This window comes from Pteropus vampyrus, unplaced genomic scaffold (genome assembly GCF_000151845.1).
Source record: "Pteropus vampyrus isolate Shadow unplaced genomic scaffold, Pvam_2.0 Scaffold358, whole genome shotgun sequence".
Lineage (NCBI taxonomy): Eukaryota > Metazoa > Chordata > Mammalia > Chiroptera > Pteropodidae > Pteropus > Pteropus vampyrus.
Genome location: NW_011889139.1, coordinates 983,947 through 1,007,517, shown reverse-complemented (window position 1 = coordinate 1,007,517; position 23,571 = coordinate 983,947). Strand labels below are relative to the sequence as shown.

Genomic DNA, 23,571 nt, shown 5'->3' with positions numbered 1-23,571 from the left:
TCTTGCTGGTATACCAAGCATTGGATTCATAAGAAATCTTCTGGGGCTGGTCTCCAAGCATGCCTTCTAACCTTCCATTATAGTTACCACACCGTCATCATTTCCACGCTTCTAAAAAGACAAATTCGATCATGACATTTTCTCTACTCGAAAACCTCCAGCAGTTTACCAAACTCTTTGTCAGGCAGCTCATTCCTCTTTGGACTCTGGCTTGGATGACCCTCTGTCATGCCCCTGCGATGCTGCACCTTCTACCACCACAGTCACTTTCCCATCTCCAATGGAGGGCCCACATTTCTTTCATCATCTCAACTGCCCTTCCTTCCTCCAGCAAATTATGCATCTTTTAAGCTCTCCATTAAATGTTCTCTAGTCTCTGACAACTTTCCCTATACCCACCTACCCAAGAACTCTTCCCTTTGCTCCCACAGAACTTAGTAGAAATCCTGACACAGGAGATACTCAGTAAATTGGGGTTCGCTTTCCTTTCTCTCCTCCTCCCATGATCACCCATTTTCCAGGAAGAAATAAGCCCTGTTGGTGGGGGAGAGGAAGGAGGTTATTAATGGCCTATGAATCTAGGATCGTGGTTACTTGTCTTAACTGAGAGATCCCTGGATTGTCCTGGGATAGGGCTTCTCTTCTCGGAGAGGGCCTTAGATAATGCAACTAGATGTCCTTCTGCCATTTATTTCCAGCCCCTTTCTCTTGGAGTTATCCAGACTCCTGTGTGCAGTGGACACATGAGCATCAGCAAAGTCCACTGGGAAGTTGTTTGCATCTTTGGACAGCTCTTAAGTGATACATACTCACTCTGAAGACAGGATATTCGCAGACATGACCACATCCATTGCTGCAGCATTTCATTCCCCTGGGACATGATCTATCTCCTGCGCACAGTTCAGCACAAATCCCAAAGACTCCTTTGGGCACCTCTGGGCAGATTCCAGATCTTTGTGATCCTGAAACATATAATGTTTTTTGTGGAGTCTGGAACAGTCACTAAAACAGGCATGAGAACTGGTGTTGGAAGTCTGAAAGCCTCATCTCTGGCAGAACTTCCACCTCTGCCCTTTCTTCCTTTGTGCTCCTGTACTCCTCCCTCTCACTCTTCAGCCCCTATTTTCACAGTCAAGCCCTCGGGAGAATTTTTACCTATTCCAAGGGCTGCACAGTCCCAGCAGGCAAGAAACCTGCACTGTCATAACCCACTTCTTACCACTTTGTAAGAAGAAATTAGAAAATCTCTGATCACAGACAGCCATCTCCCCACCTCACACACCCCATGTTCATCCCACAGCTACTCTCTGTTGGAGTCCCACACCCAAGGCAAATTTCCTACCTAGAGAGAACCCAACTTCTAATCAGACCCAACCTGACCTGATAAGAAGAATGGGAATGCAGGGTGATTGCTCGAGTAGGTCAAAAGAAATGGGTCTGATCAATGCCAAAACTCCACTCTGCAGTCGGCGTACTGCCTGCTTCTGTGCCAAACTACCCCCAGGTCTGAAGCTGGGCTCTGAGCCTTCTCTACTCTCTGGTAAGACCCGCCTCAGCACTCTCACCTCTGGAAGGTCTCTGAGAGCAGACCATCTCCATCCCCAGAGTGATGAAAACCACTAGAAGAAAGACCGTGCCTGTCTTCATATTGGCATTTGATGTGAATGCACACACAGAGCCCAGCCCCAATTTATACTCAGAAAGGAATGTGGGTGAAAGGCAGTAGAGCAGGAGGATATATAAACATTGGCTCTCTAGGGAATTCCCCTGGATGATCTAGATTGTTCTATTTCACAACTTATTTTTCTCTAATCATTTTCTTGGAAATGCAAGTATCAGACAGGAGCATTCCAAAATGCTTTGTGCATTGCTACGTTACAGCTTGGCACTGGTTTCCCTAGTGCCTTTAGGAACAGTAGCCAAAGAAAAAAACTTCCTCTGTGTAATTTAGAATTCAGAGTAAGAGCTTAAACAATGAAGCTAGGTACTCTTCATCGGGGCCCATCTGGGGCTTCCTGGAAGTCCATTCCAGGAGACTTTGACATGCTTCTGGGAAAGTTGGTGAATTTGTGCTTTGAAACTGCCCGGGGCTGAGATCCCTAAGCAGGGGTGGAATGTGTGTCACACTTTATCACAAAGGTAGTAATAAGAAGAAAGTAAGGTCACTCATCCAAGGAGATGGATGTTCAAAGATCGCAAGCTGGCAGGGCCTTTCGGGATTAAGAGACAGAGTCCATCTTGATGGTTTGTGGTCTCTGAGCCTATCCTGCTCCATACTGAAAGGTTCTTAGAGAGAGAGCTGTGTTGGTGAGCTACAATGAGCTGAACACAGGAGAAGAATACTAAATGTTGTACAGGGACCCCAGTAAGAAGCCGCCCTCCTTCCTACCACAGCTACAGAATCTTAGAGAAAGGGGTGTAGAGATAAAACTCCAATGACCACGGAAACAAGAAAAAGCCTGTTTTGTACTTGGTGATCAGAGCTGGGTCAAGTACCTTATGAGCACCTATGGGGAGGCCTGGATAAGTATCTTTTTTTCCCTTTTTTAAAAACGACCACTATCTAAAATTTCATTACCTGTGTGGTTTATGATTTATTTAACCAGACTTAAGTTGTTGAACATTTAGGTGGTTTCTGGTTTTTTTTGTTTTGTTTTGGTTTTGGTTTATCATAAATGATTTGCTGTTATATGCATCATACACTTTGTAAATGCTTCTTTGTTTATACATGTCAGTATTTCCCCCCAGAAGAGATACCTAAACATGGAAATACAAAAGATGTGTCTACTGTCCCAAATTGTCCCCTATAAAGATTACCTATTTACACTGACCCAATGCATTTGTAATCTTGCTTCCCCAAGTTAAATTTTTAATGGAATATTTCAATCTGTATATATTCTCATACTCCCTTCAGGATGTATCCCATTTGTGAGGCAAAAAACTCTCACCCCAGTTATGTAAAAAAATTCAGTTAGCAGACATTAAGACAATATAATCTGGTGTTTGCTACTCCAGCACTTGAAGTTTCCAGTATGAGGCAAAGAGTAATTAGGGTCTATTGCAGTTATGCTAAAGTGTGCATTTCAATAATGGGAGCTGCAAGGTTGCTAAGCAGGGCCTCTCTTCAATTATAACAACAATACTTGACCTTTATTAAGCACGCAATTGTACGTTAGACCCTGTGTTCGTACTTCACAGCTGTCATCTCACTGAAGCCTCATAAGCCTATGGGGCTGCTTCCATTGGCAGCCCCATGTCACACATGGAGAAACTGAGACTCAAGAGAAGTTCATGCCTTGCAAACACTTCAACCCCATCATGGGCCCGCTGATGGGGAACCTCCAGTGGTGGACTTCGGGAAAGCTCCCCAGTTGCTTTCATGCACATAGAAGTGAGGAACAGTTCACCTACTTAATAAAACCTTCATTTCTTTGTGAAAAGAAAAAAAAAAGAAATATCTCCATAAAAATTTGATTTCTAGTGCTCTACTAACAATCACAAATTTGAGCATTTGGCAAATTCTCATGACATATTATCATTTGATAATAGTCAGGTGTCTGCAACAACTATCAGGCATATATAAAAAATTAAGGATGGAACAGTATAGAAGTTCCTCAAAAAATTAAATATAGAATTATCATATAACCCTGCAATTCCACTTCTGAGTATATACTCAATAGAATTGAAAGCGGGATCTCAAAGAGATAGTTGTATACCCATGTTCATAGCAGCATTATTTGCAATAATTAAACATGGAAACAACCCAAGTGTCTATCGATGAGTGGATAAGCAAAACGTAGTATACATATAATGGAATATTTCTTAGCCTTAAAAAGGAAGGGAATTCTCCAATATACCACAACATGGATGAACCTCAGGGACATCATGCTCAGTGAAATAAGCCAGTTGCAAATAGACAAATACTGTGTGGTTCCACTTATATGAAGTATTCGGAGTAGTCAAATCATAGAGACAGAAACTTTAAAGGTGGTTGCCAGAAGCTGGCAGAGAGGGAGCAGAAAATGGGGAGTTGTTAACAGGTATAGCTTTTCAGATTGACAAGATGTAAAGAGTTATGAGGATGGATGGTGGTGATGGCTGCACAACAATGTGAATGTATTTAATACCATTGAACTGTACACTTAAAAATGGTTAAGATGGTAAATTTTATGTTACGTGTATTTTAACACAATAAAAAAAAATTAAGGGAAAAGACTGAATCCAGACGTTGGGAATCCCAAACATCCTCAGCCTACAAAACCCACCCTTTATACCTATAGTCATCAAAGGTTTATTCTTTTTTTTTTTTTTTCAGGCTAGTATGTAAAACCTGGAGGGTGCAGCAGATGGAATTCCATTTTTCCTGGAATTTCATATTTCAAAAAGTCATTTCCTATCCCTGCCAACACCTAACCAGGTGCTCCGCCCAACAGTCCCAGACCTTGTTCATGTTGCATCTTTGTCCTGGTTCTTGGAAAGCTGAGGATAAACACCAAGACATTTTGTTAGAGAGCATGAGAGGTCATAGACAATAAAAATTTAAAAATCAGGTGGCACAGATCTGGCCAAGGAGGTCTCTTGGGCACAGGTGAGCTTGTTTACCTTTCTATGTTACAGGTAATATTTTGTAACAGGTAATATTTTGAAAAATGTATAATGTGCCGTATCTTACTCCCTCAATTCTTTATACTTACTCCCATTCTCCTCTGTTGCAAGCCTTCAGTTGTAAACTAGACTCACTGCCCTCGGGGGAGGGCAGACATGGCTTAAAAAGAAACAAGTCAATTGAGTTCCTCAGTGGGTTTTTCTTAAAACTCTAATTGACATTACAGCTTTGAAAGCACAGGCTTTCCATTTGAAGACCTGGGCATCTTGAGAGAAAAGGATTTGAGTTAGGGAACAGAGGATGTTTATAAGACCAAGCCTCAAAAGAAACTGGGGGTAGGGTTGATGCCATAAATGACGCGTGTATTTTTTAAATCTATAATGATTATAAGAGCTAGTTTCCCACATATTGGAAAAGAAAGTAAGATAGACATTAGTGGGAGAATAAAGTGACAAAAGTGAGGCAACAAGTTAGACATCTGAGAATGATCCTAATCGGGCCCCGACCCTGCCCTGGAAGAGTGTGGACTACAGGGAGCAGGAGGGAGATGTGGCCCGAGAAGACTGCCGGCCTTTCCAAGAAGCCCCAGGCCTGGAGGAGCTTAGAGTGGGACAAAAAGGGGCAGAGTCATAGACTAGACCCAGAAGGTCATGGGAGGACAAGTGAAAAAGCATAGAGGTAATGCCCAGTGACCAAGGGCTGAGATGCACCTCAGCAGATGCTAGCAGAGGTCAGGAGACAACAAAGAGCGAGATTCCTGAGAGTCCCACAGCCTAATCGCACACCCTCTAAGATGTAGATGGGCCCGAGAAAAATAGGAGAAGGAGAAAGGGAAGAAAGAAGGACGGCAGGTGCAAGATTCTCGACTGGAAAAAAAAAAAAAAAAAACATCAGGAAGCAATTATGTTTACCTTGGGGCCAGATTAAATTAAAAGAAATGGGGACTGCAGAGTTGGGTTCAGTCGTGGAGAAAATAAAATTACATTTTTTGTATCTCAAACGCTGTGACTTTGAAATTTATAAGCATCACGTGAAATAAGCAGTCCTATGAAACCTATCAAAAATGTTTCCAGCAACCCCTTAGTTAGAGAATCGAATAAAGGGAAGAGAAGTTAGCATTTTCAAAGCTTCAGGAATTTAATGGTCAGAATTAAATCGTCCCAGAGCACAGTTGTGGAGAACTTTGTAAATCTAGACATATAGAAGGAGAAATTGAAAGCACCTCAGGATAAAGGCTAGAAGCCTCGGGCCCTTTTGTTTGGGCATTCCCGATTCTTGCGTTTGTTGTTTCATTTCCTAATACTTTTAAAAAGCTGTCGAACCTCTGAAGGAATTCATAAAAGAGCGATAGTAGTCATTCATTGTTTCTAGGGAAGAGAAATGGATATTTGGGTGACAAAGTTAGGAGGGAGACTTTTATTTTTCGTTGCATATCCTTTTAAATTTTATACGATGTCCATCGTTACCTATTTAAAAATTATTAATTTCAAGACCATTGGGTGTATGATATCAAATTGTTTGGTCAAGAGGAGTCCCCCAAACCATCTTGTTAGTATCAAGCCTGTCTTTCTCTAAAAAAAATTTGTAATTTTCTCTTTTCTTCCGAATGTATATATTTTACACAATTATCATATATATAAAAATGAAACTGAAGAGGAATTTTCCACTCAAAAGGCTGTAAACAGCTCTTTGTTCTGCTTCTGTAGATATGCTTGCCGCATAGGCCAAAAGGCAGGGTGACCTTGAAATTAACTAAAGCCTCATCCTCCCTTTTGCTTGTTCTGTCTAGATAACAGATGTATTGCTTGAGTTCCTGTCTGAATATCTCGTGCTCTGTGCCTGCCTGTAATCCATAGCAACTCCAGCACTCTGTAACTGCCTCAGGACAAATTAATCAATCAGCCCATGCCAACTGTAACTGCGTGGATAAGTTCTATAAAAGCAAGATTGCCCCTGAGCTCAGGGCCCAGATCTTTAGAGTGCTAGCTTTTCTGGGACCGCTGGAGTAATAAATCTGAGTTCTCCAACACTCTGAGTGGTGCTTGGTTTCTTGCCGGTATGATTTTTCTGCAACAAAACTTTCATTGACATAAGAAACGTCCAAACCTGTAGAGAGTTTTTATGAGTTTATTTGAGCTAAACTGATGACAATTGCCAGGAAGCAAAAACTCTCAACAGATTGAGAAGACACTCTAGAGAATGGCAGTTTTGCAGCTTATCTTATACATTAGAATCAAAGAAGGAGATATTAGGAGGGTTACATGAAATCCATTGGTAATAGATTAAGAGGGCAGGAGAAAGCAAAGGGAGAATATCTGGAATTGGATAAAAAAATCAAAATGGAGAGACATGTACTTCTTTTACACTGGCAGGTACAGGCTAGTTAACATTTACAGCACATAGAGATGGTTTGTGGGCAACAAGATAACAATGTGGTCTCATGCTCTGGTGCCGGCGGTTGTGCCTTCAAGTGATCTGGAAAAGAAAATTATGCTGACTCAAAGGTATGTTATCTTAGATACACAAAGATAAGAGACAGTCTCACCTAAGGCAAAGAGTAACCTTTGTCAAGGAAGCTCCAGGCCTAGGATATAACTACCCATCATGACCCACTTTTCATCAGGAATTTTTATGTTCAGGCCATCCTATGTGGTTACTTTTGGTCTCCGAGTTCGTAAGGCCAGCCATGCAGGCCTCCTTGAGCTTGTCAAGTTTAGTACATGGCCCTTTTTCATCCACACTATTTTAAAAGTAGAAAAATGCAGTTATAATTTTGTTTCAACTTCTACATCTTTTTCCATTTTCTTGTCTGCTTAGACTCACTGGAACCTGAGCAGCGAGCAGTTAAGAAGGGCGAACAAGTGGAGACAACTAGAAAAGAGAGAGGACAAGCCCCTTGAGTCTGTGAAGGGTGAGTATGGAGAGCAGCTGCGTGGCCACTGGGCTCGGTCATCAGGAAGAACTGTGGTTTCTTTCACTGTCTGCAGTTTGACTCGCATCCTTGGTCCCTACTTCTGCTTTCTCAGCTCTTTGCCACCCAGGAGGAAAATGCCTATGTCATGAGAGCATTACAGAAGATTCTGGGTTAGGGTGAGAGAGAGAGAGGACAGAAAGTTTGCATAAACCAGAACACGAGGAAACAGAGTCCCTCCTATCTGGAAAGGGAAATGTCAGAGACAGGCACTGCAAGAGTAGAAAAACACAAGCCTGACTGACAGAAGTTGTTCCGCAAACAGCTCCCATCCCCTGTCCTGCTTTGTTTGTTCTCGCTCCGGCTCCCATCCAAGAAACACAGAGAAAACGCAACTAAAAAGTCAAGTACACAAATACCAACTGCCTGGTTTCGGAGCGGGGAAGGAAGTTTTAGAAAAGAGGAGAAAGGAAAAAACAAAAGTTGTATTGTGCAACAGGTGAAGTCTAACATTGCCCCACAGTGAGGATTCCATGCTTTCATTTGTCATTCCTGGGTGAAGCCTTTCTTCATGAGGGTATTCAGCTCTCCAGCAACCTTCCCTGGCGATGCGGCCCCTGTGGAACTAAGTTCCTACCTTTCAATTTGCTCAGGGGTGGGGAAGTGTGGGGGAAAGGATTCCATTGTGAGGGAGGAGACTCTGGCCCCAAACCTCTAATAATATAACCAAAAGCAAGTCATGGCTCTGCTCTAGACTTCATTTGACAAATGAGAGGATAGAATCTTCCAAACAGGAATCCAAGACATCTGCTCCCCCAGAAGAACACAGGAGTCTCAAGAAGAAGCAGGCTTCCTCTTAGCCTGGCTTGTGGGTTTTGTACCCTTGGTGAAGCCTCTGTCCTCATTCTCAGCTGCTGAAGCAGATCCTCCTCTTGAGATGTCTCACCTCGTTATATTCCATCGCCTGGGAATGTGGTCATTCCACCCAGGGTTTCTTCTGCAGGAAAGTTTTGTATCACCTTCTAGAATGTTCCATCACCTTTTACACTGAGCTGGAGGGGGTCACTGTTGGTGACTCTTCAGTTGGTGATTGTGTTAGCTTCCTATTGCTGCTGTAACAAATTACTACAAATGCAGTGTCCTAAAACAGCACATATTTATTCTCTTAAAGTTCTACAAGTCGGAAGTCCAAAATCTGTTTCACTGAGCTAAAATCAAGGTGTCAATAGGACTGAGTTCCCTCTGGGGGGTTTAGGGGAGAAACCATTTCCTCGCCTTTTCTAGCTTCTACAGCTGCTTTATTTCATTCCTTGGCTCCTGGCGCCTTCCTCCAACATCAAAGCCAGTAGCATAGCATCTTCCTTCAGCTGACACATTGTCTTCTTGTCTTCTGTCACCAAGTTTTCCTCTGCCCACTCTTATAAGGACACTTATGACTACATTTATGGCCTAACCTGATAATCCAAGATAATCTCTCCATCTCAAAATTTTTAACTTGATCATATCTGCAAAGTCCTTTTTGCCATGGAAGGTAATATTCACAGGTTCTGGGAATCAGGATGTGGACATTTGGGGGGTCATTATTCAGCCTACCACAGTGATCTATACTTTCTCAGGTCTGGGGATCATTCATTCTCTCTCCTACCACTTCCCTCAGAATAGATTTGTGTATCTTTCACAGAAGACCACACTCTAACCTTCCAGGCCACCCCAGCACCCTCTCCTTTCATTTCCTTTATGCCCTCAGACTATTTTAGGACAGTGCCATGCTATGGGACTTTCCGCCATGATGAAACTGTTCTATACCTTCACTCTCTAAGAGATGACCAGTGAAAACTTGAAATGTGACTAGTGCAACTGAAGAATTAAATTTAATTGAAATTTAAATAGCCACTTTGTGGCAAGCAGCTAACATATTGAACAGCTCAGCTCTAGGTAGATGAAAAGCAGCAGCCACGACCAGTGAGATTCCTTGCTGCTAGCCTCTTCTCATACTTTTTTGGACCAGCTCTGCCCCAACCTCCTTCTCTCAGTCCTTGTGGAATCTACTGGGTCTCTGGGATGATGGGCTGAGGACAGGGCAAGGAAAGGAATTGTATCTGTTGGCCCCAGAGTGGAACAGGCTCCCAGTTCTGCTTTTGCACTGGACTAAGAAAATAATGATCAAGGTTGCCCCCTCTTTCCCCTATATTTACACAATGGGTTTTTCTTTGGGGGACCACAGAGTAGCAAGTAGCACAGAAAATAGGGCTAACTTGGGACTTGGCACTGACCATCCTACTCTATCACACACCTGCTCAGTGGCCTTTAGCGAGTCACTTCCCTGTCCCTGGCCCTTGGTTTTCATAATATGAGAGGGCTGGACCAGATAATCTGAGAGGTTCCTGCCAGCTTTAATAGACGATTTTATGTCCTGTGGATCAAGGCTTGATTGTGCATGCATTCTATCTCAGACCCATGTTCTCTCTGACCTTTGTAATAGGAAGTTCTGATTGAAAGGCTATTAAGGACACATGCCTTTAGGTTACTCCCACAACACTCCAGAACCAAATCTGACATTCATTCTTCTGTGCACATGACAACACTTCACATTTCCTTTGGGCTTTAGAGAGCTGATCCATTAACTCATCTAATTCACATAATGACCCTGGGAAGATAGCCGCTATGCCTGTTGGAAGTGAAAAAGCTAAGGCTCAGAGAGGGAAAGAGAGAATCTTCCAGATACCAGGCCCTGTGGTGGGTGCTTTACACATCAACTTATAACAGCCCTTCAAAGTAGCTAATATTACCTCCACCCTACAGTACACTGGTAAAAAGTGATGGAGGCCCACTTTTCTGATTCTGAACTACCTTGTCTGCCCTCTATGTTGTGCTGCTGCTGCTATTTACAACTTCCCTATAAGATATTGAAATGATAACCTTAGCATCACGGCTATCCTTTGGGGTCATCTTTCATGGTGCTCTCCAAGCAGACCTACAGACCTTAACAAGTCACATCACCTCTGTGCCTCTGTTTCCTCATCTGTAAAGCTGGGAGGTGAGAATCCCTACTTCATAAGGGTGTTAAAATCCTTGTTGAAAGTTTTAAGCGAGATTGTGTCTTTAGAGCATTTCACCCATATGAAGTACTCAGTAATTTCTCATTCTTACTGTGTTTGGAAACTGTAGTTTGTCCTTATTAATAACATCAGGCAATTCTCTTCACTCTAAATCAAATTAAAACACAAAGAAACTGTCTACATTTTTATTAAAGTTTTATTATGAAAACACATGGAATCGACTGCATTATCCACGTATCCGCAATAGCAGAGAAACAGTAATGGTAGACCATCCCCATGGGGGACATGTGTCCTTTGGCAAAAACAAACAAACAAAAATAACACATAAATAATGAAAATAACACCAAATACAATAATACAGCACATAATAAAGATTAAATTAAGAGAAGGAACAGGGACTGAGAGGCGCTGTAAACGTGGAGAGGACGCATCTCACTGAGAAGAGTAAGGCTCAGGTGACCTTCCCTGGAGGCCTCCTGCCCCTGTGCTCGAAGCGGCTCAGTTCAGTTCCAGGTCATCCATGTACTCCTGAACCCAGGGTTCGCTGGGGTTGGCACAGACTTGTCTGCCCTTTTTGGTTTGAAATCTGTGAAACAAGGAGTAGCTAGATTACAATCCCATGGGACCTTGCCCACATTAGATGTCGCCCTCTGCTTGACCATGGTTTGTGTTGGACAGCTCTAGTGGATGGGAAGACCCATCCTGGGGTGGTACTGGAACCAGACTCCTTGTACCTTCCACCCTGGATTTAGCTGTGGCCTCTAAGGTTGCCCAGACTAGGAACCAATGAGTTTTACAATCAATACAACTATATCTCCCCATTCGTTCCCTACTGCCCCTAGCAATAAATTTTCTAAGCATGGTTTAAGAAAGTCAGCCCATATTTCTTGTCATCTTTTTTACTTTCCCTGGTACGCTGGCCTCGGGCAAACTTTCTCCCCAGAAACCCTCCATCTTCTCCCTTGGCTCCACACAGCCCCCTCCAGGACTCAACAGGTGACTTCATGACCTGTTTCTCACTGCTTTCTGTGAGGCCTTCAGCTCTGAGACCTGCCTCTCTACTGTTTGATCCTCCCCCTGCCCCCAGACAGGCCCCTTATCTAATCCTGCCCTCACGTTGGCCTCTCAGAGCAGCCCAGGAGTTGATACTTACACCACAGCTGGCTGGGAGCAAAGGCTGCTGGTCTCGTAGTAATCTATCACAAAGTTGCGAGGGATCTTCCGCAGGGTGTAAGAGAAGCAGCAGGCTGTCGGAGGATCTGAACCCACTGGAAAGAAAGGTTGGGGTGAGATCAAAGCTATACGAGGAGCTGATCATTTGGCTTCTAGTTATGGATATTCAATGAGCATCTCTGTGGAGCTACCAGATCCCCAAACACAGTCCCTTGTATCCAATCCCACCAACCCTGAGTCAGAGTCTTATTTAGAATTCAGTATCCTAAGAGAAGGTCATGGAGCTGGATCAGGTCTCAGAGTAAGGTCTGACTCCCTTCATTTTACAGATGGGGAAACCAAGGCACAGAGAGAGACGGGGGCTTGCTTAAACAAGTCTGCTCATTGCTATTTCTTAAGAAAACAGGATCTCGAATATTATTGAATGTCTGCTGGACGCTACATTTAACAGCAAGCTACTTCATCGTCCCAGTTCCCTTTTGTCTCATCCCTTTTGTTTCAGCCCCAACTAGAAAAGTGGCTGTAGAAATGCAGCTGAAAGAACAAACTTACTTGGTGCTGAGAGTCCTGGAGAGCAGAGTGCAGCCACTAGGACGAGGAGAGCGAGGACAGTCACGCAGAGTTTCATGGTCTTGGTGGAGGAGAGGCTTTCCTGGAGCTGAGACTACAGAACCCAGAAGCTTCAGAACCTGACTCTGTTCTGTGCTGATACTGAGTCGGGATCCCCTCTTTATAAGAAGGACTCTGAGGACTGGGACAAAAGTGGGGGCACAGGAGAGCAAGTGGAATTTCCAGGGTAAAGATGACGTCATGGTGCCAATAAGGAAACTGAAGCTAGCGGAGAGTTAGGAGCTCTGCAGAGCTTCTCTCCTTCAGGGCGGTGTCATCACAGTGGAAAGAAGAAGGAGGTGGAGGGGAGAAGAAGTGGGCTGCACCCTAGAGGGAAGTGGTACACCGAAGGTAATGATCGAGACTGAGGAGAGAATTGTAAACCCGAGAGGAAGGATGAAACATTCACACCTGCCAGAAGGGGCTTGTAGATGACAACGATGCTGCTCTTGGTGGTTGGCACCTCCAGAAGCTGGAGGCTTCACATCAGTCTTTGCAGGGTTACCACAAGCCTGGTCCCAAGAAGTAAGGGAGAGCCAGGACTCCATGTCTCATTCCTGGCCCTCCTTCTACTGGGCTGAGTAACCTTAACACTCCCCCCTGTACCATAGAGATGTGGGATAGGAGGGGGCAGAGCAGCATCTTGGAGTACTTCAGGATCACTAAATAAAGTACAATGTCATCCTACCTCCCATCACACTGTCCATCACCACTTACCTGCACACACACAAACTGTATTTCTTTCCTCCATCCTTTCTGTCCTCACCCTTTTCTTTGTGTCAGACTTGTTTCAAATGTTCTGATCTTTACCAAGGCCCTTATCCGCAACTCTAACGTTCTCTGATCCCTCATATCACATATGCCGGTGTCTCTCTTGGTCTCTCCTGGTTGGTGGAGTTTTATCTCCATGTATTAAGGACCTCGTTTTAAGGGAAAGAGTGTGTATCTTGCGTTCCTTGAGATCTTCACAGGCTTTGTTATCCATGCTATTTATACTGAATCCAATTTATGTCATCTGCTTTTTGTCGGGGAAGGCAGAGAGGAAGGAAGCCCCATCCCTCCCATCAAAAAATTGTTAGTCTAGTGATGGTGTCGACAGTGACAAAAATAACTATCTCATGAGATGGAATAAAGTAAGTGTCACATTAGAGGTAGAAACAAAATGTCAGAGAGCCCAAAGAATGAAGAAAGCCATCCCTTGGCTGTAGATTGATAGTTCCAAGTCAAGGATAGATCCCACTGCATGCTAAGAAAGAGCCTTTGACATGGAGATCTCCATCTAAATGAGTGGGGTGTAGTGATCTTCAAGTTGTGGAGAGATTTTGTAGATCCTTCCTCTAAGGCATTATGAGAATGATAATAGATAAGAATGGGTGATGAGTCTGCATAGAGCCACATAATGAGTTTGGCCATTGAATTTTGCTTCCTAGCCTTGATTTGATCTTTGGGTCATGGAGACAAATGTTTTGTTCATGAATGTCCCAACAATAATATTGTGTTCACATTAGTAAAATTCCACACCAAGAGTACAAAGGGCTTGTGCCAATATGTTTAGCTAAATCAGTGGTCTCCAAGATTTGTACATTGAGGCCATTTCTAAGTAATAGTCTAGAAAGAATAACAAATGCATCTTGAATACACAATAAAAAAGTGTTCATCTTCTCTAGAGAACCTCTCCTGACCTCTCTTCCAACTGACTTCTGCATCTCCCTCCATGTTCCTACAGCTCCTGAGCTACTTCCATCATATCACCTGTAACATATCTATTTGGCTGCTTCCCCCACTGGAAAGCGAACTCCTTGATGCAGAATCCATGTTATGCTTATATCTGTGTACACAGGAGGTGGTAAACAAACACTTGTTTAACAAGCATCCAAATTGTAATGGGAAGAGGTGTGATAGGTAACATGGAGTCAGGATGTGAACTTCATTTAGATAAATGAAGTAAAAATTAACAGGTCATTCTGACACTCTATTCAAAATGTGATCCCTCAGTTCCGATAACGTGATAATTTCCCTGCCCTCGACCCACATACCCAATGGTTTTTATCAAAGTGATACTATTTTAGGACTCAACTCTTTCCAGTTAGGGGTGTGAGAAGTGACAGCAGGTGTCAACCATGGTTCCAGGGAGCACCAAATGCATTCTGTGGGTTACCCGCCCAATCACTATAAGGAAACTTCACTTCCCCTCACTCGTGGTAATATAGAAGTTTCCCGTTCTACACCCTTGACTGGCACTGTGCTCATAACTCCATTCTGGGCACTTTCATATCTGTTTCGTCATTTTGTCGTCCCAGCCTCAGTAAACTGCAGGCAGGGCTGGCAACCCCAGCAGTAATATGAACTCGCAAAGGCCTGGTACTTTTGATTTCTCCCTGCATGTCCATGTCCATGGTTTTATCTAATCCTAATCTGTTTTGCTGCAGAACAGGTTAGGAAGCAAACCTAGAGAAGTTAAAAGACTGGATCGTGGCTGCACAGGATGAGTGTCAAGATCCAAGGTCTTCCGAGTCTTGGTCCTGAGATGATCAGACTTCCTTTATAGCTGTGACCCTTTGAGAGAGCACATGTAGGGAATCTCTCTGAAGGTGCCAGACTCTCAGAAAAGATTACAAAGCTGCTGAGGAGCAGGTAGTAGAGGTGGTCAATCCTGACATTCTGTGTTCTCCTAGAGAGAGCTGAGATGCATGAGTGTTGGGGAGACAACTGGTGTTGGGGCTGAGAGTGTGCACCCCTAGGAGATGGAATGCTTAGACTAGAGAAGTCTTTGCAAGTGATTCCTTGAGACTGGAAATCCAAGGTGAGCTGAACACATGGTCATTCAGGCAAAGAACAAAAGACCTGTACTTTTTAAATATATAAAATAGATTAATTGAAATATTTTGGTCATTTTGCCACAATAATAAACCAAAAAGAGGCAAATCCTTTGGCTTTGCCAATATGGGAGCCAAGTCACTTGGGGGAAATGGGATTGTAGATTGAAGAAAGAAGTACACAGTTACGCAAAGCGCAGGGCTCAGGATGGTGTCTGGAAGACAGTGAACTGATTGGAGCAGTTCATTATATGGGTGGCCATACTCCACCCCTCAGCCAGCCACCTCACTCTTCTTAAAGTGGAAAGGGCCTTTATCACCCACCACAGTCTGCTCTTTGGCCATCAGGAATGGAGGGCAGTGACTTCAGAGGATGTTAAATTCATGAGAGAATCTTAAAGCTTCACCAGTTTTTGGAGAGTTCAAGAAAACTTTCAGTATTCTTTATGAAGCAACTTTCTTCCTTCAAACAATGCTTTTACACCTCTTTCTAGCTCTTTCCAGACTGAAATATCCAGAAAGAGAGAAAAGTAATTCAGCAAAACTTTATTGAGTACCCACTATATGACAGGTACTATGTCAGGCATTGGGGATGCATGCCTTGGAAAGTGGTGGTAAAGTGTTAAGAAAGGCTTCTAAAAACTAGTATAAAAAACTTTATACTAGTTTGCTTTGTTTTCAATAGAAAATATACATGGTCACCATACAAAATTTAGAAAAATATAGGAAATCATAAATAAGAAAACAAAAGTTACCCAGCATTCTTTAGTTTAGCATTTTACTATTGTTGCTTAATACTGTTAGTGTATCTTATTATTGTTACTTTATATTTACCCATGTCATTAAGAACTCAAAAATTTTTTCAAAATTAACATGCACGATATTTCATTGCATGGAAATACCAAAACATTATACCAAAATTTATATTTAACCCTTCTGTTACTTAGGTCAGGCCATTCAGGTTGTTCTAACTTTTCTCTATTATAAATTGAGCTGCGACTTGAAGATGATCAGCCAAGCAAAGAGCGTGGGGTGGGGTTATTCAGGCAAAGAACAAAGGACCTGCATTTTTTAAATATATAAAATAGATTAATTGAAATATTTTGATAATAATGATAACAGTAACTAAAACATAGCACTTACTTTGAGCCACTGATATTCAAATACTTTTATAAAAACTAATGTATTTAATTCCCATAGCAATCTTCTGCGGTAGATACTATTATTATCCCTTTTCGCACACGAGGAAACCAAAGCACAGAGAGGTAAGTAACTATGGAAGAACACACAGCTAATACATGATAGATTTGGAAATGACACCAAGGAAGAAAATGTGCTTATTATAAATTTGTGTTAAAGCTTAACAGCCAAAGTTCTGTAATTATGATGTAAAATGTCTTTCCGTTTTACATTTCGCATGTGTTTGAACAGTGGAATCCATGGATTTCTCTCTTTTCCTTAGAAAATGAAGGGAATTAAATAGTGATTTTTCTTATTTGTTCTACATATTAATCTCAGCAGCTGCCATAGGACGTACTCGTGCTTAAAGCATTTCACTCTTCCTTGTGATTTACAAGAAGGGGAAACTGTGCTTTGTCAAGTTGACAACTCATTTATGAAAAGCAGAAAAGAGATCTGCACTTTTAAGGAATTACATGTAGTTCAGAGGGATGAGTCTTGGTTTCCAGGAAGTCTGAAGGTAGCAAGAGATGTGGCCAGCGAGGAAGACAGGGCTCAGGTTACAGAGAAGCTTCCATTTCATGCTGGAAACAATGCAAAATACTTGAAGGATTTTCAACAGAAAGCGACAGAGACTGATCAGCAAAATCACTTTGCATGCTGTGCGATGACGGGACAGACTGAAGAGAGGCAAACTGGAAGAAAAAAACAGTGGTAGAACATTGTTACAGCTGTCATGGTAAGAAGTGATATGGTCCTGACCTAAGACAATGGCAGTGGGAATGGTAAGAAGCAGATATACAATTTCAAAATACAATAGATTGAATACAATAGTCCCTCACACTTATCTGTGGGGGATATGTTCCAAGACCTCCAGTGGATGCCTAAGACCTCGGATCTGAACCTTATCTATACTAAGTTTTTTCCTATTCTACATACATACCTTTTCACTTAAAGGAGGCACTTTCCAGCTTCTCTTTGGCATATACAAATAGCCAGCATCACTACTCTTGAGTTTTGGTGACAACATTAAGTAAAATAAGTGTTAACTTGAACACAAGCACTGTGATACCAACAGTGATCTGAGAACTGAGATGGCTACTAAGTGACAAACTGGCAGGTAGCACATATAGCGTGTAGACCAAGAGATGATTTATGGCCCCAGTGGGATGGAGCAGGACAGTGTACAATTTAAAACTTATGAATTATTTATATCTGAATTTTCCACTTAATATTTTGACCATGCTTGACTGCAGTAACAAACCCAGGAAAGCAAAACCGCAGACAAAGAAGGACCACTGTAGATGTAGGAGGTGAAGGGGAAGGACAGGCCAAGGTGACTCTCAAGTTTTTTGCTTGGAAGCTGGATGGAAGGGGACACTTTTCGCTGAACAGAGAGTACAGAAGGATGAGTAGAGGAGCAGGGGGAAGGATCTAATCCAATACTAAGATGTATACCTTGATCTACTGCATACACACACACACAACACACAATGGCCAGACAGGAATGACGAGAACTCAAGATAGACAAGGAGAGAGAAGGGGCTGCATGGAGACCTTGTCTCTCTAGGATGCCAGAAAGGGGCCCCTAGGATACTGTTTCCACCCCCATGAAAGGGGAGGCTGAGCTTGCTGCAATCTGACTCAAGGCCACATCTGACAAAAGGAGGCCAAACCTGGGCCGAACCCACCCATGGGAACCACTGTTATCACAGGGAGGGAATTGAGATTGACACCTGGGGAAGTGGAATTGCAGGGCCAGAAACTGGAAGAAAACCGATCCAGGAGGGCCGGGGCTTGGGAAGCAAAGAAGAGGTAAGCAGAGCAGGACAAAGGCTGTGATATTACAGAACATGAACTGTTCAGCCAGAATTCTCTGTACTCGTGGCTGGGACACTCTGCTGGACAGAGGTAGGGCCTCAAAGATGCTGGAATGAGCCAGAAAACTAGGACACAAATCAAGCCCCTCCATGCTGATGGATCCACCATGTTGACTTCCTGTCACCACCTCCTAAGAGATCTTGGGTAGCTCCCAAAGATCAAGACCTTGACACCATGGCCTTTCTGATCCTTTATATAATATTAATATTTCAACTCCATAGTGGGGCTTTGAGCATAGCACATACTGCATGTCAAAACAGTGAATATTCAGTGATTCACTGAATATTTTTTAAGCTCTATTGTGTCAGGCATTGTGGTTATTGCTGGAGATAATGCAGACAGTGAAATATAAAACTGACCAACTCTATGTGTGTGATCCTGGAGAAATCATTTTACCTGGGAACATCAATTTACCTCCTAGAAAATTTCTAAGACCCCTCAAAACCAATTCAACCATCCTAAGGCTCCCAAACATTATTCATTCAATGTGTGCATAATAAGCACACACTTTGCATACAAGTATGTTCTTTTCCAATAAAATAAAACACATATGATAAAAGGCTATTTTTTGGCTTTAGGATTGGTATGGAAAATCTTACAAATATATAATCACTATGATAGAATTTTATATTCAATGAATCACCTTTTTTAAAAAGAATAAAATTATAAAAACTAGAAACTATGTTATAAAACTCATTATGTCATAATCATCATGTGCTAGGATTTGCTTTAAATCCATCAGCAAGACATGATATGAATTTGGTTTAAAGTCCACAGGACATGGTCTAAATTTTTTGAAGAGAAAATTAGAGAAATAGCTCATTGTAACACCATGCGGTAAGCGCTGTCACCATAGAGGTAGATAATAAGATGCACTATCAGAAAGTTACTGATTCAGCAGTTTCCATTTCCTTCTTCTTGCCCTCTCCAACTTACAGAAGACAGCTTTCAGAAACTGAATCATAAAGGGGATTCCCCCCCAAGAAGTAAAGGAGGGAATGCAACTTAGGGTATCAACTAACAGCTGAGGCAGAGGAGGTGGGGTGAGGAGGAGGCATCATTTGTGATCTAGAGTTTCCAGTGAAACAAGTGATAGACTCCTTTTTAGGAACTGACGGTAACAAAGGAACACACCTACTTGCTAAAGCCTCAGCGAAATCTGCCGGTGCCCCCTGATCTTGTCTTTGCTTTGCCTCCCTCACAACCATCATTAGCAATCATAGAGATGGGATAAAACACTGCCCATATGTTTTAAGAGAAGTAACTCTATAGACACAGGGAGGTCAGAATTCTTAAGGTGTAGTCTCACTTTGCTTATGTCTTGTTTCCTCCATTGTTCTAACTTCTGCTAGGGAAATTCAAAATTCTCCTGGTTTGGCCCCAATTTAGTTTCATCATCCATATTTGCTCCATCCGTCTGCAGCTACACTGAACTGTTCACTCCTGCTGAGATAGCAGTTTCACACCTATGACTCTGCACCAGCTGGACCTCTACTACCACCCCATCTGTGTATGTGCCAATCCCGTGTAGCTTTCAAGACCCAATCAAAGTTCCGTACCTTCCATGAAGCCTTCCTCAACCTGCCCGAGAGAGATCATTGCTCCCTCCTCCTGGTGTTCTGAGCTTTCATTTATTTTTCTCCTAGAAATCTTTGCACTTTCTGCTAAGTGCTGTGGTTACCCATTTATATACTTTACCTGCCCCTACTAGACCAGGAACATCTAGAAGACGGACCATCAAAAAGAACTAAATCTACTTTTCAATATAAAATGTGATCTATGCTTATTAATTATGTAACAATACAATAATAAAGAATGGAAAAGGATAAAATACAGATCTCATTGAGAAAGTAAACCCTTTCACACCACTGAAATTATGAATGAAAAGAATAAGAAAAGAAAACTGCTTTGAATGTGGCATTATTTATGTAATCATATGGGTTCCTTAAAATAGGTCAGAAAAATGGAAATCAAGTCTCCATTCTAGCAAAGATCATTGGACAAAAACTTCAGTATATTTCTCAAAAATGTCTTTCAAATTAAAATTAAATAATTAACAACCTACTTCCAACCAATGTTGTAAATGTTTCAAAACAAAATGTGTTTGTGTATCTGTGGGCTGACAAGGAAGGTCAAAGTGAGAATACTCCAGAAAAAAGAGGAAAACAAGAAAATTAAGCACTCATAGATCTATCACACATATATAAGTACTATTGATGCTTTTGGGCATTTATTTCCAATGCTTTTTATTTTTTCCATGCCCAGCATTTATATATATATTTATATATATATACGTTTATATGTACATATATAATACATATATGGTCATAATATTCATCATATATGTGTCTACATATATATTTGTACAATTCTTCATCTTGTACAATTTGTACAATTTTTCATCTCACTTTTTTACAACTGATCTTATGATTATATTTATGCTACTTCACTTCAGTTTAAGGGTTTAATAATAAAAAGTCCAGTGGACATACCATAATTTATCATTCCCTGATAAAGGAAATTTTAGGTGTCCTTATTTTAGAGGTACAAATGATGTGGGGTCAGATGTCTTTATGTTTGAAGATGCTTCCATATTTGGGTTTGTTTCTTCAGAACTCTTCCCTAAAAATGTGTTCTTAGGTTCATGAGCATAAATATTTTTAGGCTCCTGAAACATGAACACCCACATCTAATGGATCTTTATGATTCTCAACTGGTGTTTAACCCAGTGACCTTAGTCATTCAGTGACTGTTTGATGAATGAACAAATGACAGAAACATGACCTCATGCTTCCTAGTCCTCTCACGGGGATTCCTCTCTTGCATGCAAGGGAGGCTAATCCACTCTCTGTGGCATCATCACATCTACCCTCTCCATGTGGTTAGAGCAGCTGAGGAGGCACAGGAGTTTCAGCTCTGTGGAAAAGATGGAGCTGGACAGTTCACGTATAGATCAGTTACTATGGAAAGGGACCAGCTAAGAATAGCCCCAGGTCGACACACACTCTTCTCTCTCCTGCTCTCAGAGGAAACCATTTCCTCACAAGAAACCAGAACAAGTCACGAGTTGTGGGCTGAAACTTATAGCTCAGAAAAGCTATTCTTGGATATCCTGAGCCCCTGTGGTTGCCCGGGACCTTGAGTTGTGCAACATCCATCATGACAGTACCACCATGCTTAAAAATTTCCCTCCTCACCCCCAGATTCCATTTCCTCATCCGCAAAGGCCGCCTATAAAGATCAGGGGAGATGGCTTCGCACTCCAGAAGGACGCAGCCAGCAGCAAGAGCTCACTCTCATCTCTGCTCTCTTGACGCTCAAGCCCACACTCCACCCGCTCAGCATCATGAAGGTCTCCGGGGCTGCCCTCGCCGTTCTTCTCTGCACCATGGCCCTCTGCAGCCAGGTCTTCTCTGCGCCATGTGAGTCTGTGTTGTTGCTGTGGGTATCACCCCTCTCTGGCCATGGTCAGACCACATCCATCTTTTCTTGTGGTCTTAAGAGCCCCTAAGAGAAAATAGAGAATTTCCTAAAGCATTACAAAAGATCTTTGCTTTTTTCTGCAAGACTTTTATTTTCATCTCATAAAACAGTCTTAGCTAGCCTAGTCCCCATATCTGAGAGCCAAAGTTGGGTAGGAGAGTAACAATTCCATTTACAAATGGTAAAATAGGGACCTAAGCAAATGAGTTTGTAAGAGGCAGAATCCAAGTCTGCTTGCCTTCCAGTGGTGTCATTCTTCCACTTACTCAACCCAGGTCCCTCCAAGAACTCTGTCCGTGGGATATCTTAGGAGAGATGTCCAAGGTTTCCCTTTTGCTGGAGTATGGCTTCTTGAACCAGATAAAATTTCCTGAAGGGAGATGAGAACAGTCTGCTTGGATGTCTGCATTACAAAGGGAAAGACCGCCCACAATGAAGTCAAAGAGAATGAAGGATACAGACAGTAACAAGGACAGAGACAGGGATATTTCTAGGCAAAAACACCTAAGGCCCTCTAGTGACCTTGTCTCCCAGCCCACGCTGTGAGCAAGGCTGTCTTCCTCGCTGTCTTCCTCACCCTCTCAGGGACTAGATCTCAGATCTCGCCTTTCATTCTGAACTATGACTCAGGCTCATTCTGTCCCTTCCTCTACAGATGGCGCGGACACACCGACTTCCTGCTGCTTCTCCTATATCTCCCGGCAGTTTCCACGCAAATTTATAGCCGACTATTTTGAGACCAGCAGCCAGTGCTCCAAGCCCGGTGTCATGTAAGTGCCAGTCTTCCTGCCCACCTCTGGAGAGGCAGAAAGTGTGTGGAGTGGGGGCAGTGCCCAAGGGCACAGACAGACCAGAGGCACCATTCTGAAAGGCCCTGTCCTCTAGGATGTCTTATCAAGTATGTAGGACCCAGGTCTCTGAGGTGTGACCTGACCTGGCCAGGAGCTTTCAGAGTCAGGGAGGGCTGGCCCAGCCTAGAGGGAAGTGAGAGGAAGGAGGCAGCAGCAGGATCCTCTGAGGGAGCCCCTGAGTCAGTGAGAGCAGCTGCCTAGACTGAGATAGGCAGAGGATCCCCGAGAAAGTGGGCAGCGCCCTGGACTGCCCAGGATAAAAGAGTGGGGTGGAGGGGCCAGGGTGGTCCCAGTTCTCCCTGCCGGATTCCTCAATGTGTAATCCTTCCACTTTCTCCATAGCTTCCAAACCAGAAGAGGCCGGCAGGTTTGTGCTGACCCCAGTGAGGCCTGGGTCCAGGAATACGTCAATGATCTTGAGCTGAACGCCTGAGTGGCCTGGAAGGAACCCGGTGACCTTGGCGGGCCGATGGGGAGCAGGGGCCTGAGCCTTGGAAACACCCTTGTAACCTCCACAGCTACCTCTTCTATGGGCTGGCTGTCGCCAACCCATACTCTGGGACTCTTCCTAACTTAAATGTATATTTATTTATACTATTTAATTTTCGTAATTTATTTAGAATGTCACTCTGTGTTTGGGACTTTTTGCTCCAAGAGATCTCAGGATACCTCCTTCAGCACCCTTCCCCTCCTCTTTCATTTGCACTGTGATTGGTGACAATTAAGGAACTGTCATCAGTTTGTTCTAGACAGAGGTGGCACCAAAGCCACCAGACTGACAAATATGTATTAAATATTTCTGTTCAGTGCTGCGCTCAGCCCAGAGAAATAATAAAGATGCTCTTTTAAAAAGTAAACTGGCATTGGTTTCATTTTGGTTTCATTTATCTGGCAAATCAGGATCATTGGTTGAAAGGAATATAACAGGCAAAGAATAGGAAGATGTGAAATGGAGAGAAATTAGGAGAGATGGAAGTGGGGCTACCACAGAGATACTCTGCTT

The 23,571-nt window shown here is 42.8% G+C and overlaps 3 protein-coding genes across 4 annotated transcripts; 1 reads left to right on the top strand and 2 right to left on the bottom strand.

Moving 5' to 3' along the window:
• On the bottom strand, positions 1-1,679 carry LOC105304983 (WAP four-disulfide core domain protein 18-like). 2 transcript variants are annotated; one of them, XM_023522868.1, is made up of 3 exons: positions 1,566-1,679; positions 810-962; positions 1-111 (listed from the first exon to the last, which is right to left on the bottom strand). In XM_023522868.1, exons 1-3 carry the CDS (start codon positions 1,645-1,647, stop codon positions 98-100), a joined length of 249 nt encoding a protein of 82 aa, XP_023378636.1. In that variant the 5' UTR covers positions 1,648-1,679; the 3' UTR covers positions 1-97. The 2 variants fall into 2 exon arrangements, with proteins under 2 accessions (XP_023378636.1, XP_011377673.1); XM_011379371.2 differs by having other exon boundaries at positions 814-962.
• A 9,236-nt stretch (positions 1,680-10,915) lies between these two features.
• LOC105304982 (C-C motif chemokine 4) lies at positions 10,916-12,596 on the bottom strand. The gene is made up of 3 exons (XM_011379370.2): positions 12,302-12,596; positions 11,730-11,844; positions 10,916-11,162 (listed from the first exon to the last, which is right to left on the bottom strand). Exons 1-3 carry the CDS (start codon positions 12,375-12,377, stop codon positions 11,075-11,077), a joined length of 279 nt encoding a protein of 92 aa, XP_011377672.1. The 5' UTR covers positions 12,378-12,596; the 3' UTR covers positions 10,916-11,074.
• Positions 12,597-20,759: 8,163 nt separating this feature from the next.
• LOC105304981 (C-C motif chemokine 3) lies at positions 20,760-23,423 on the top strand. Its single transcript, XM_011379369.2, has 3 exons — positions 20,760-21,656; positions 22,373-22,487; positions 22,911-23,423. Exons 1-3 carry the CDS (start codon positions 21,581-21,583, stop codon positions 22,999-23,001), a joined length of 282 nt encoding a protein of 93 aa, XP_011377671.1. The 5' UTR covers positions 20,760-21,580; the 3' UTR covers positions 23,002-23,423.
• The last annotated feature ends 148 nt before the right edge of the window (positions 23,424-23,571 follow it).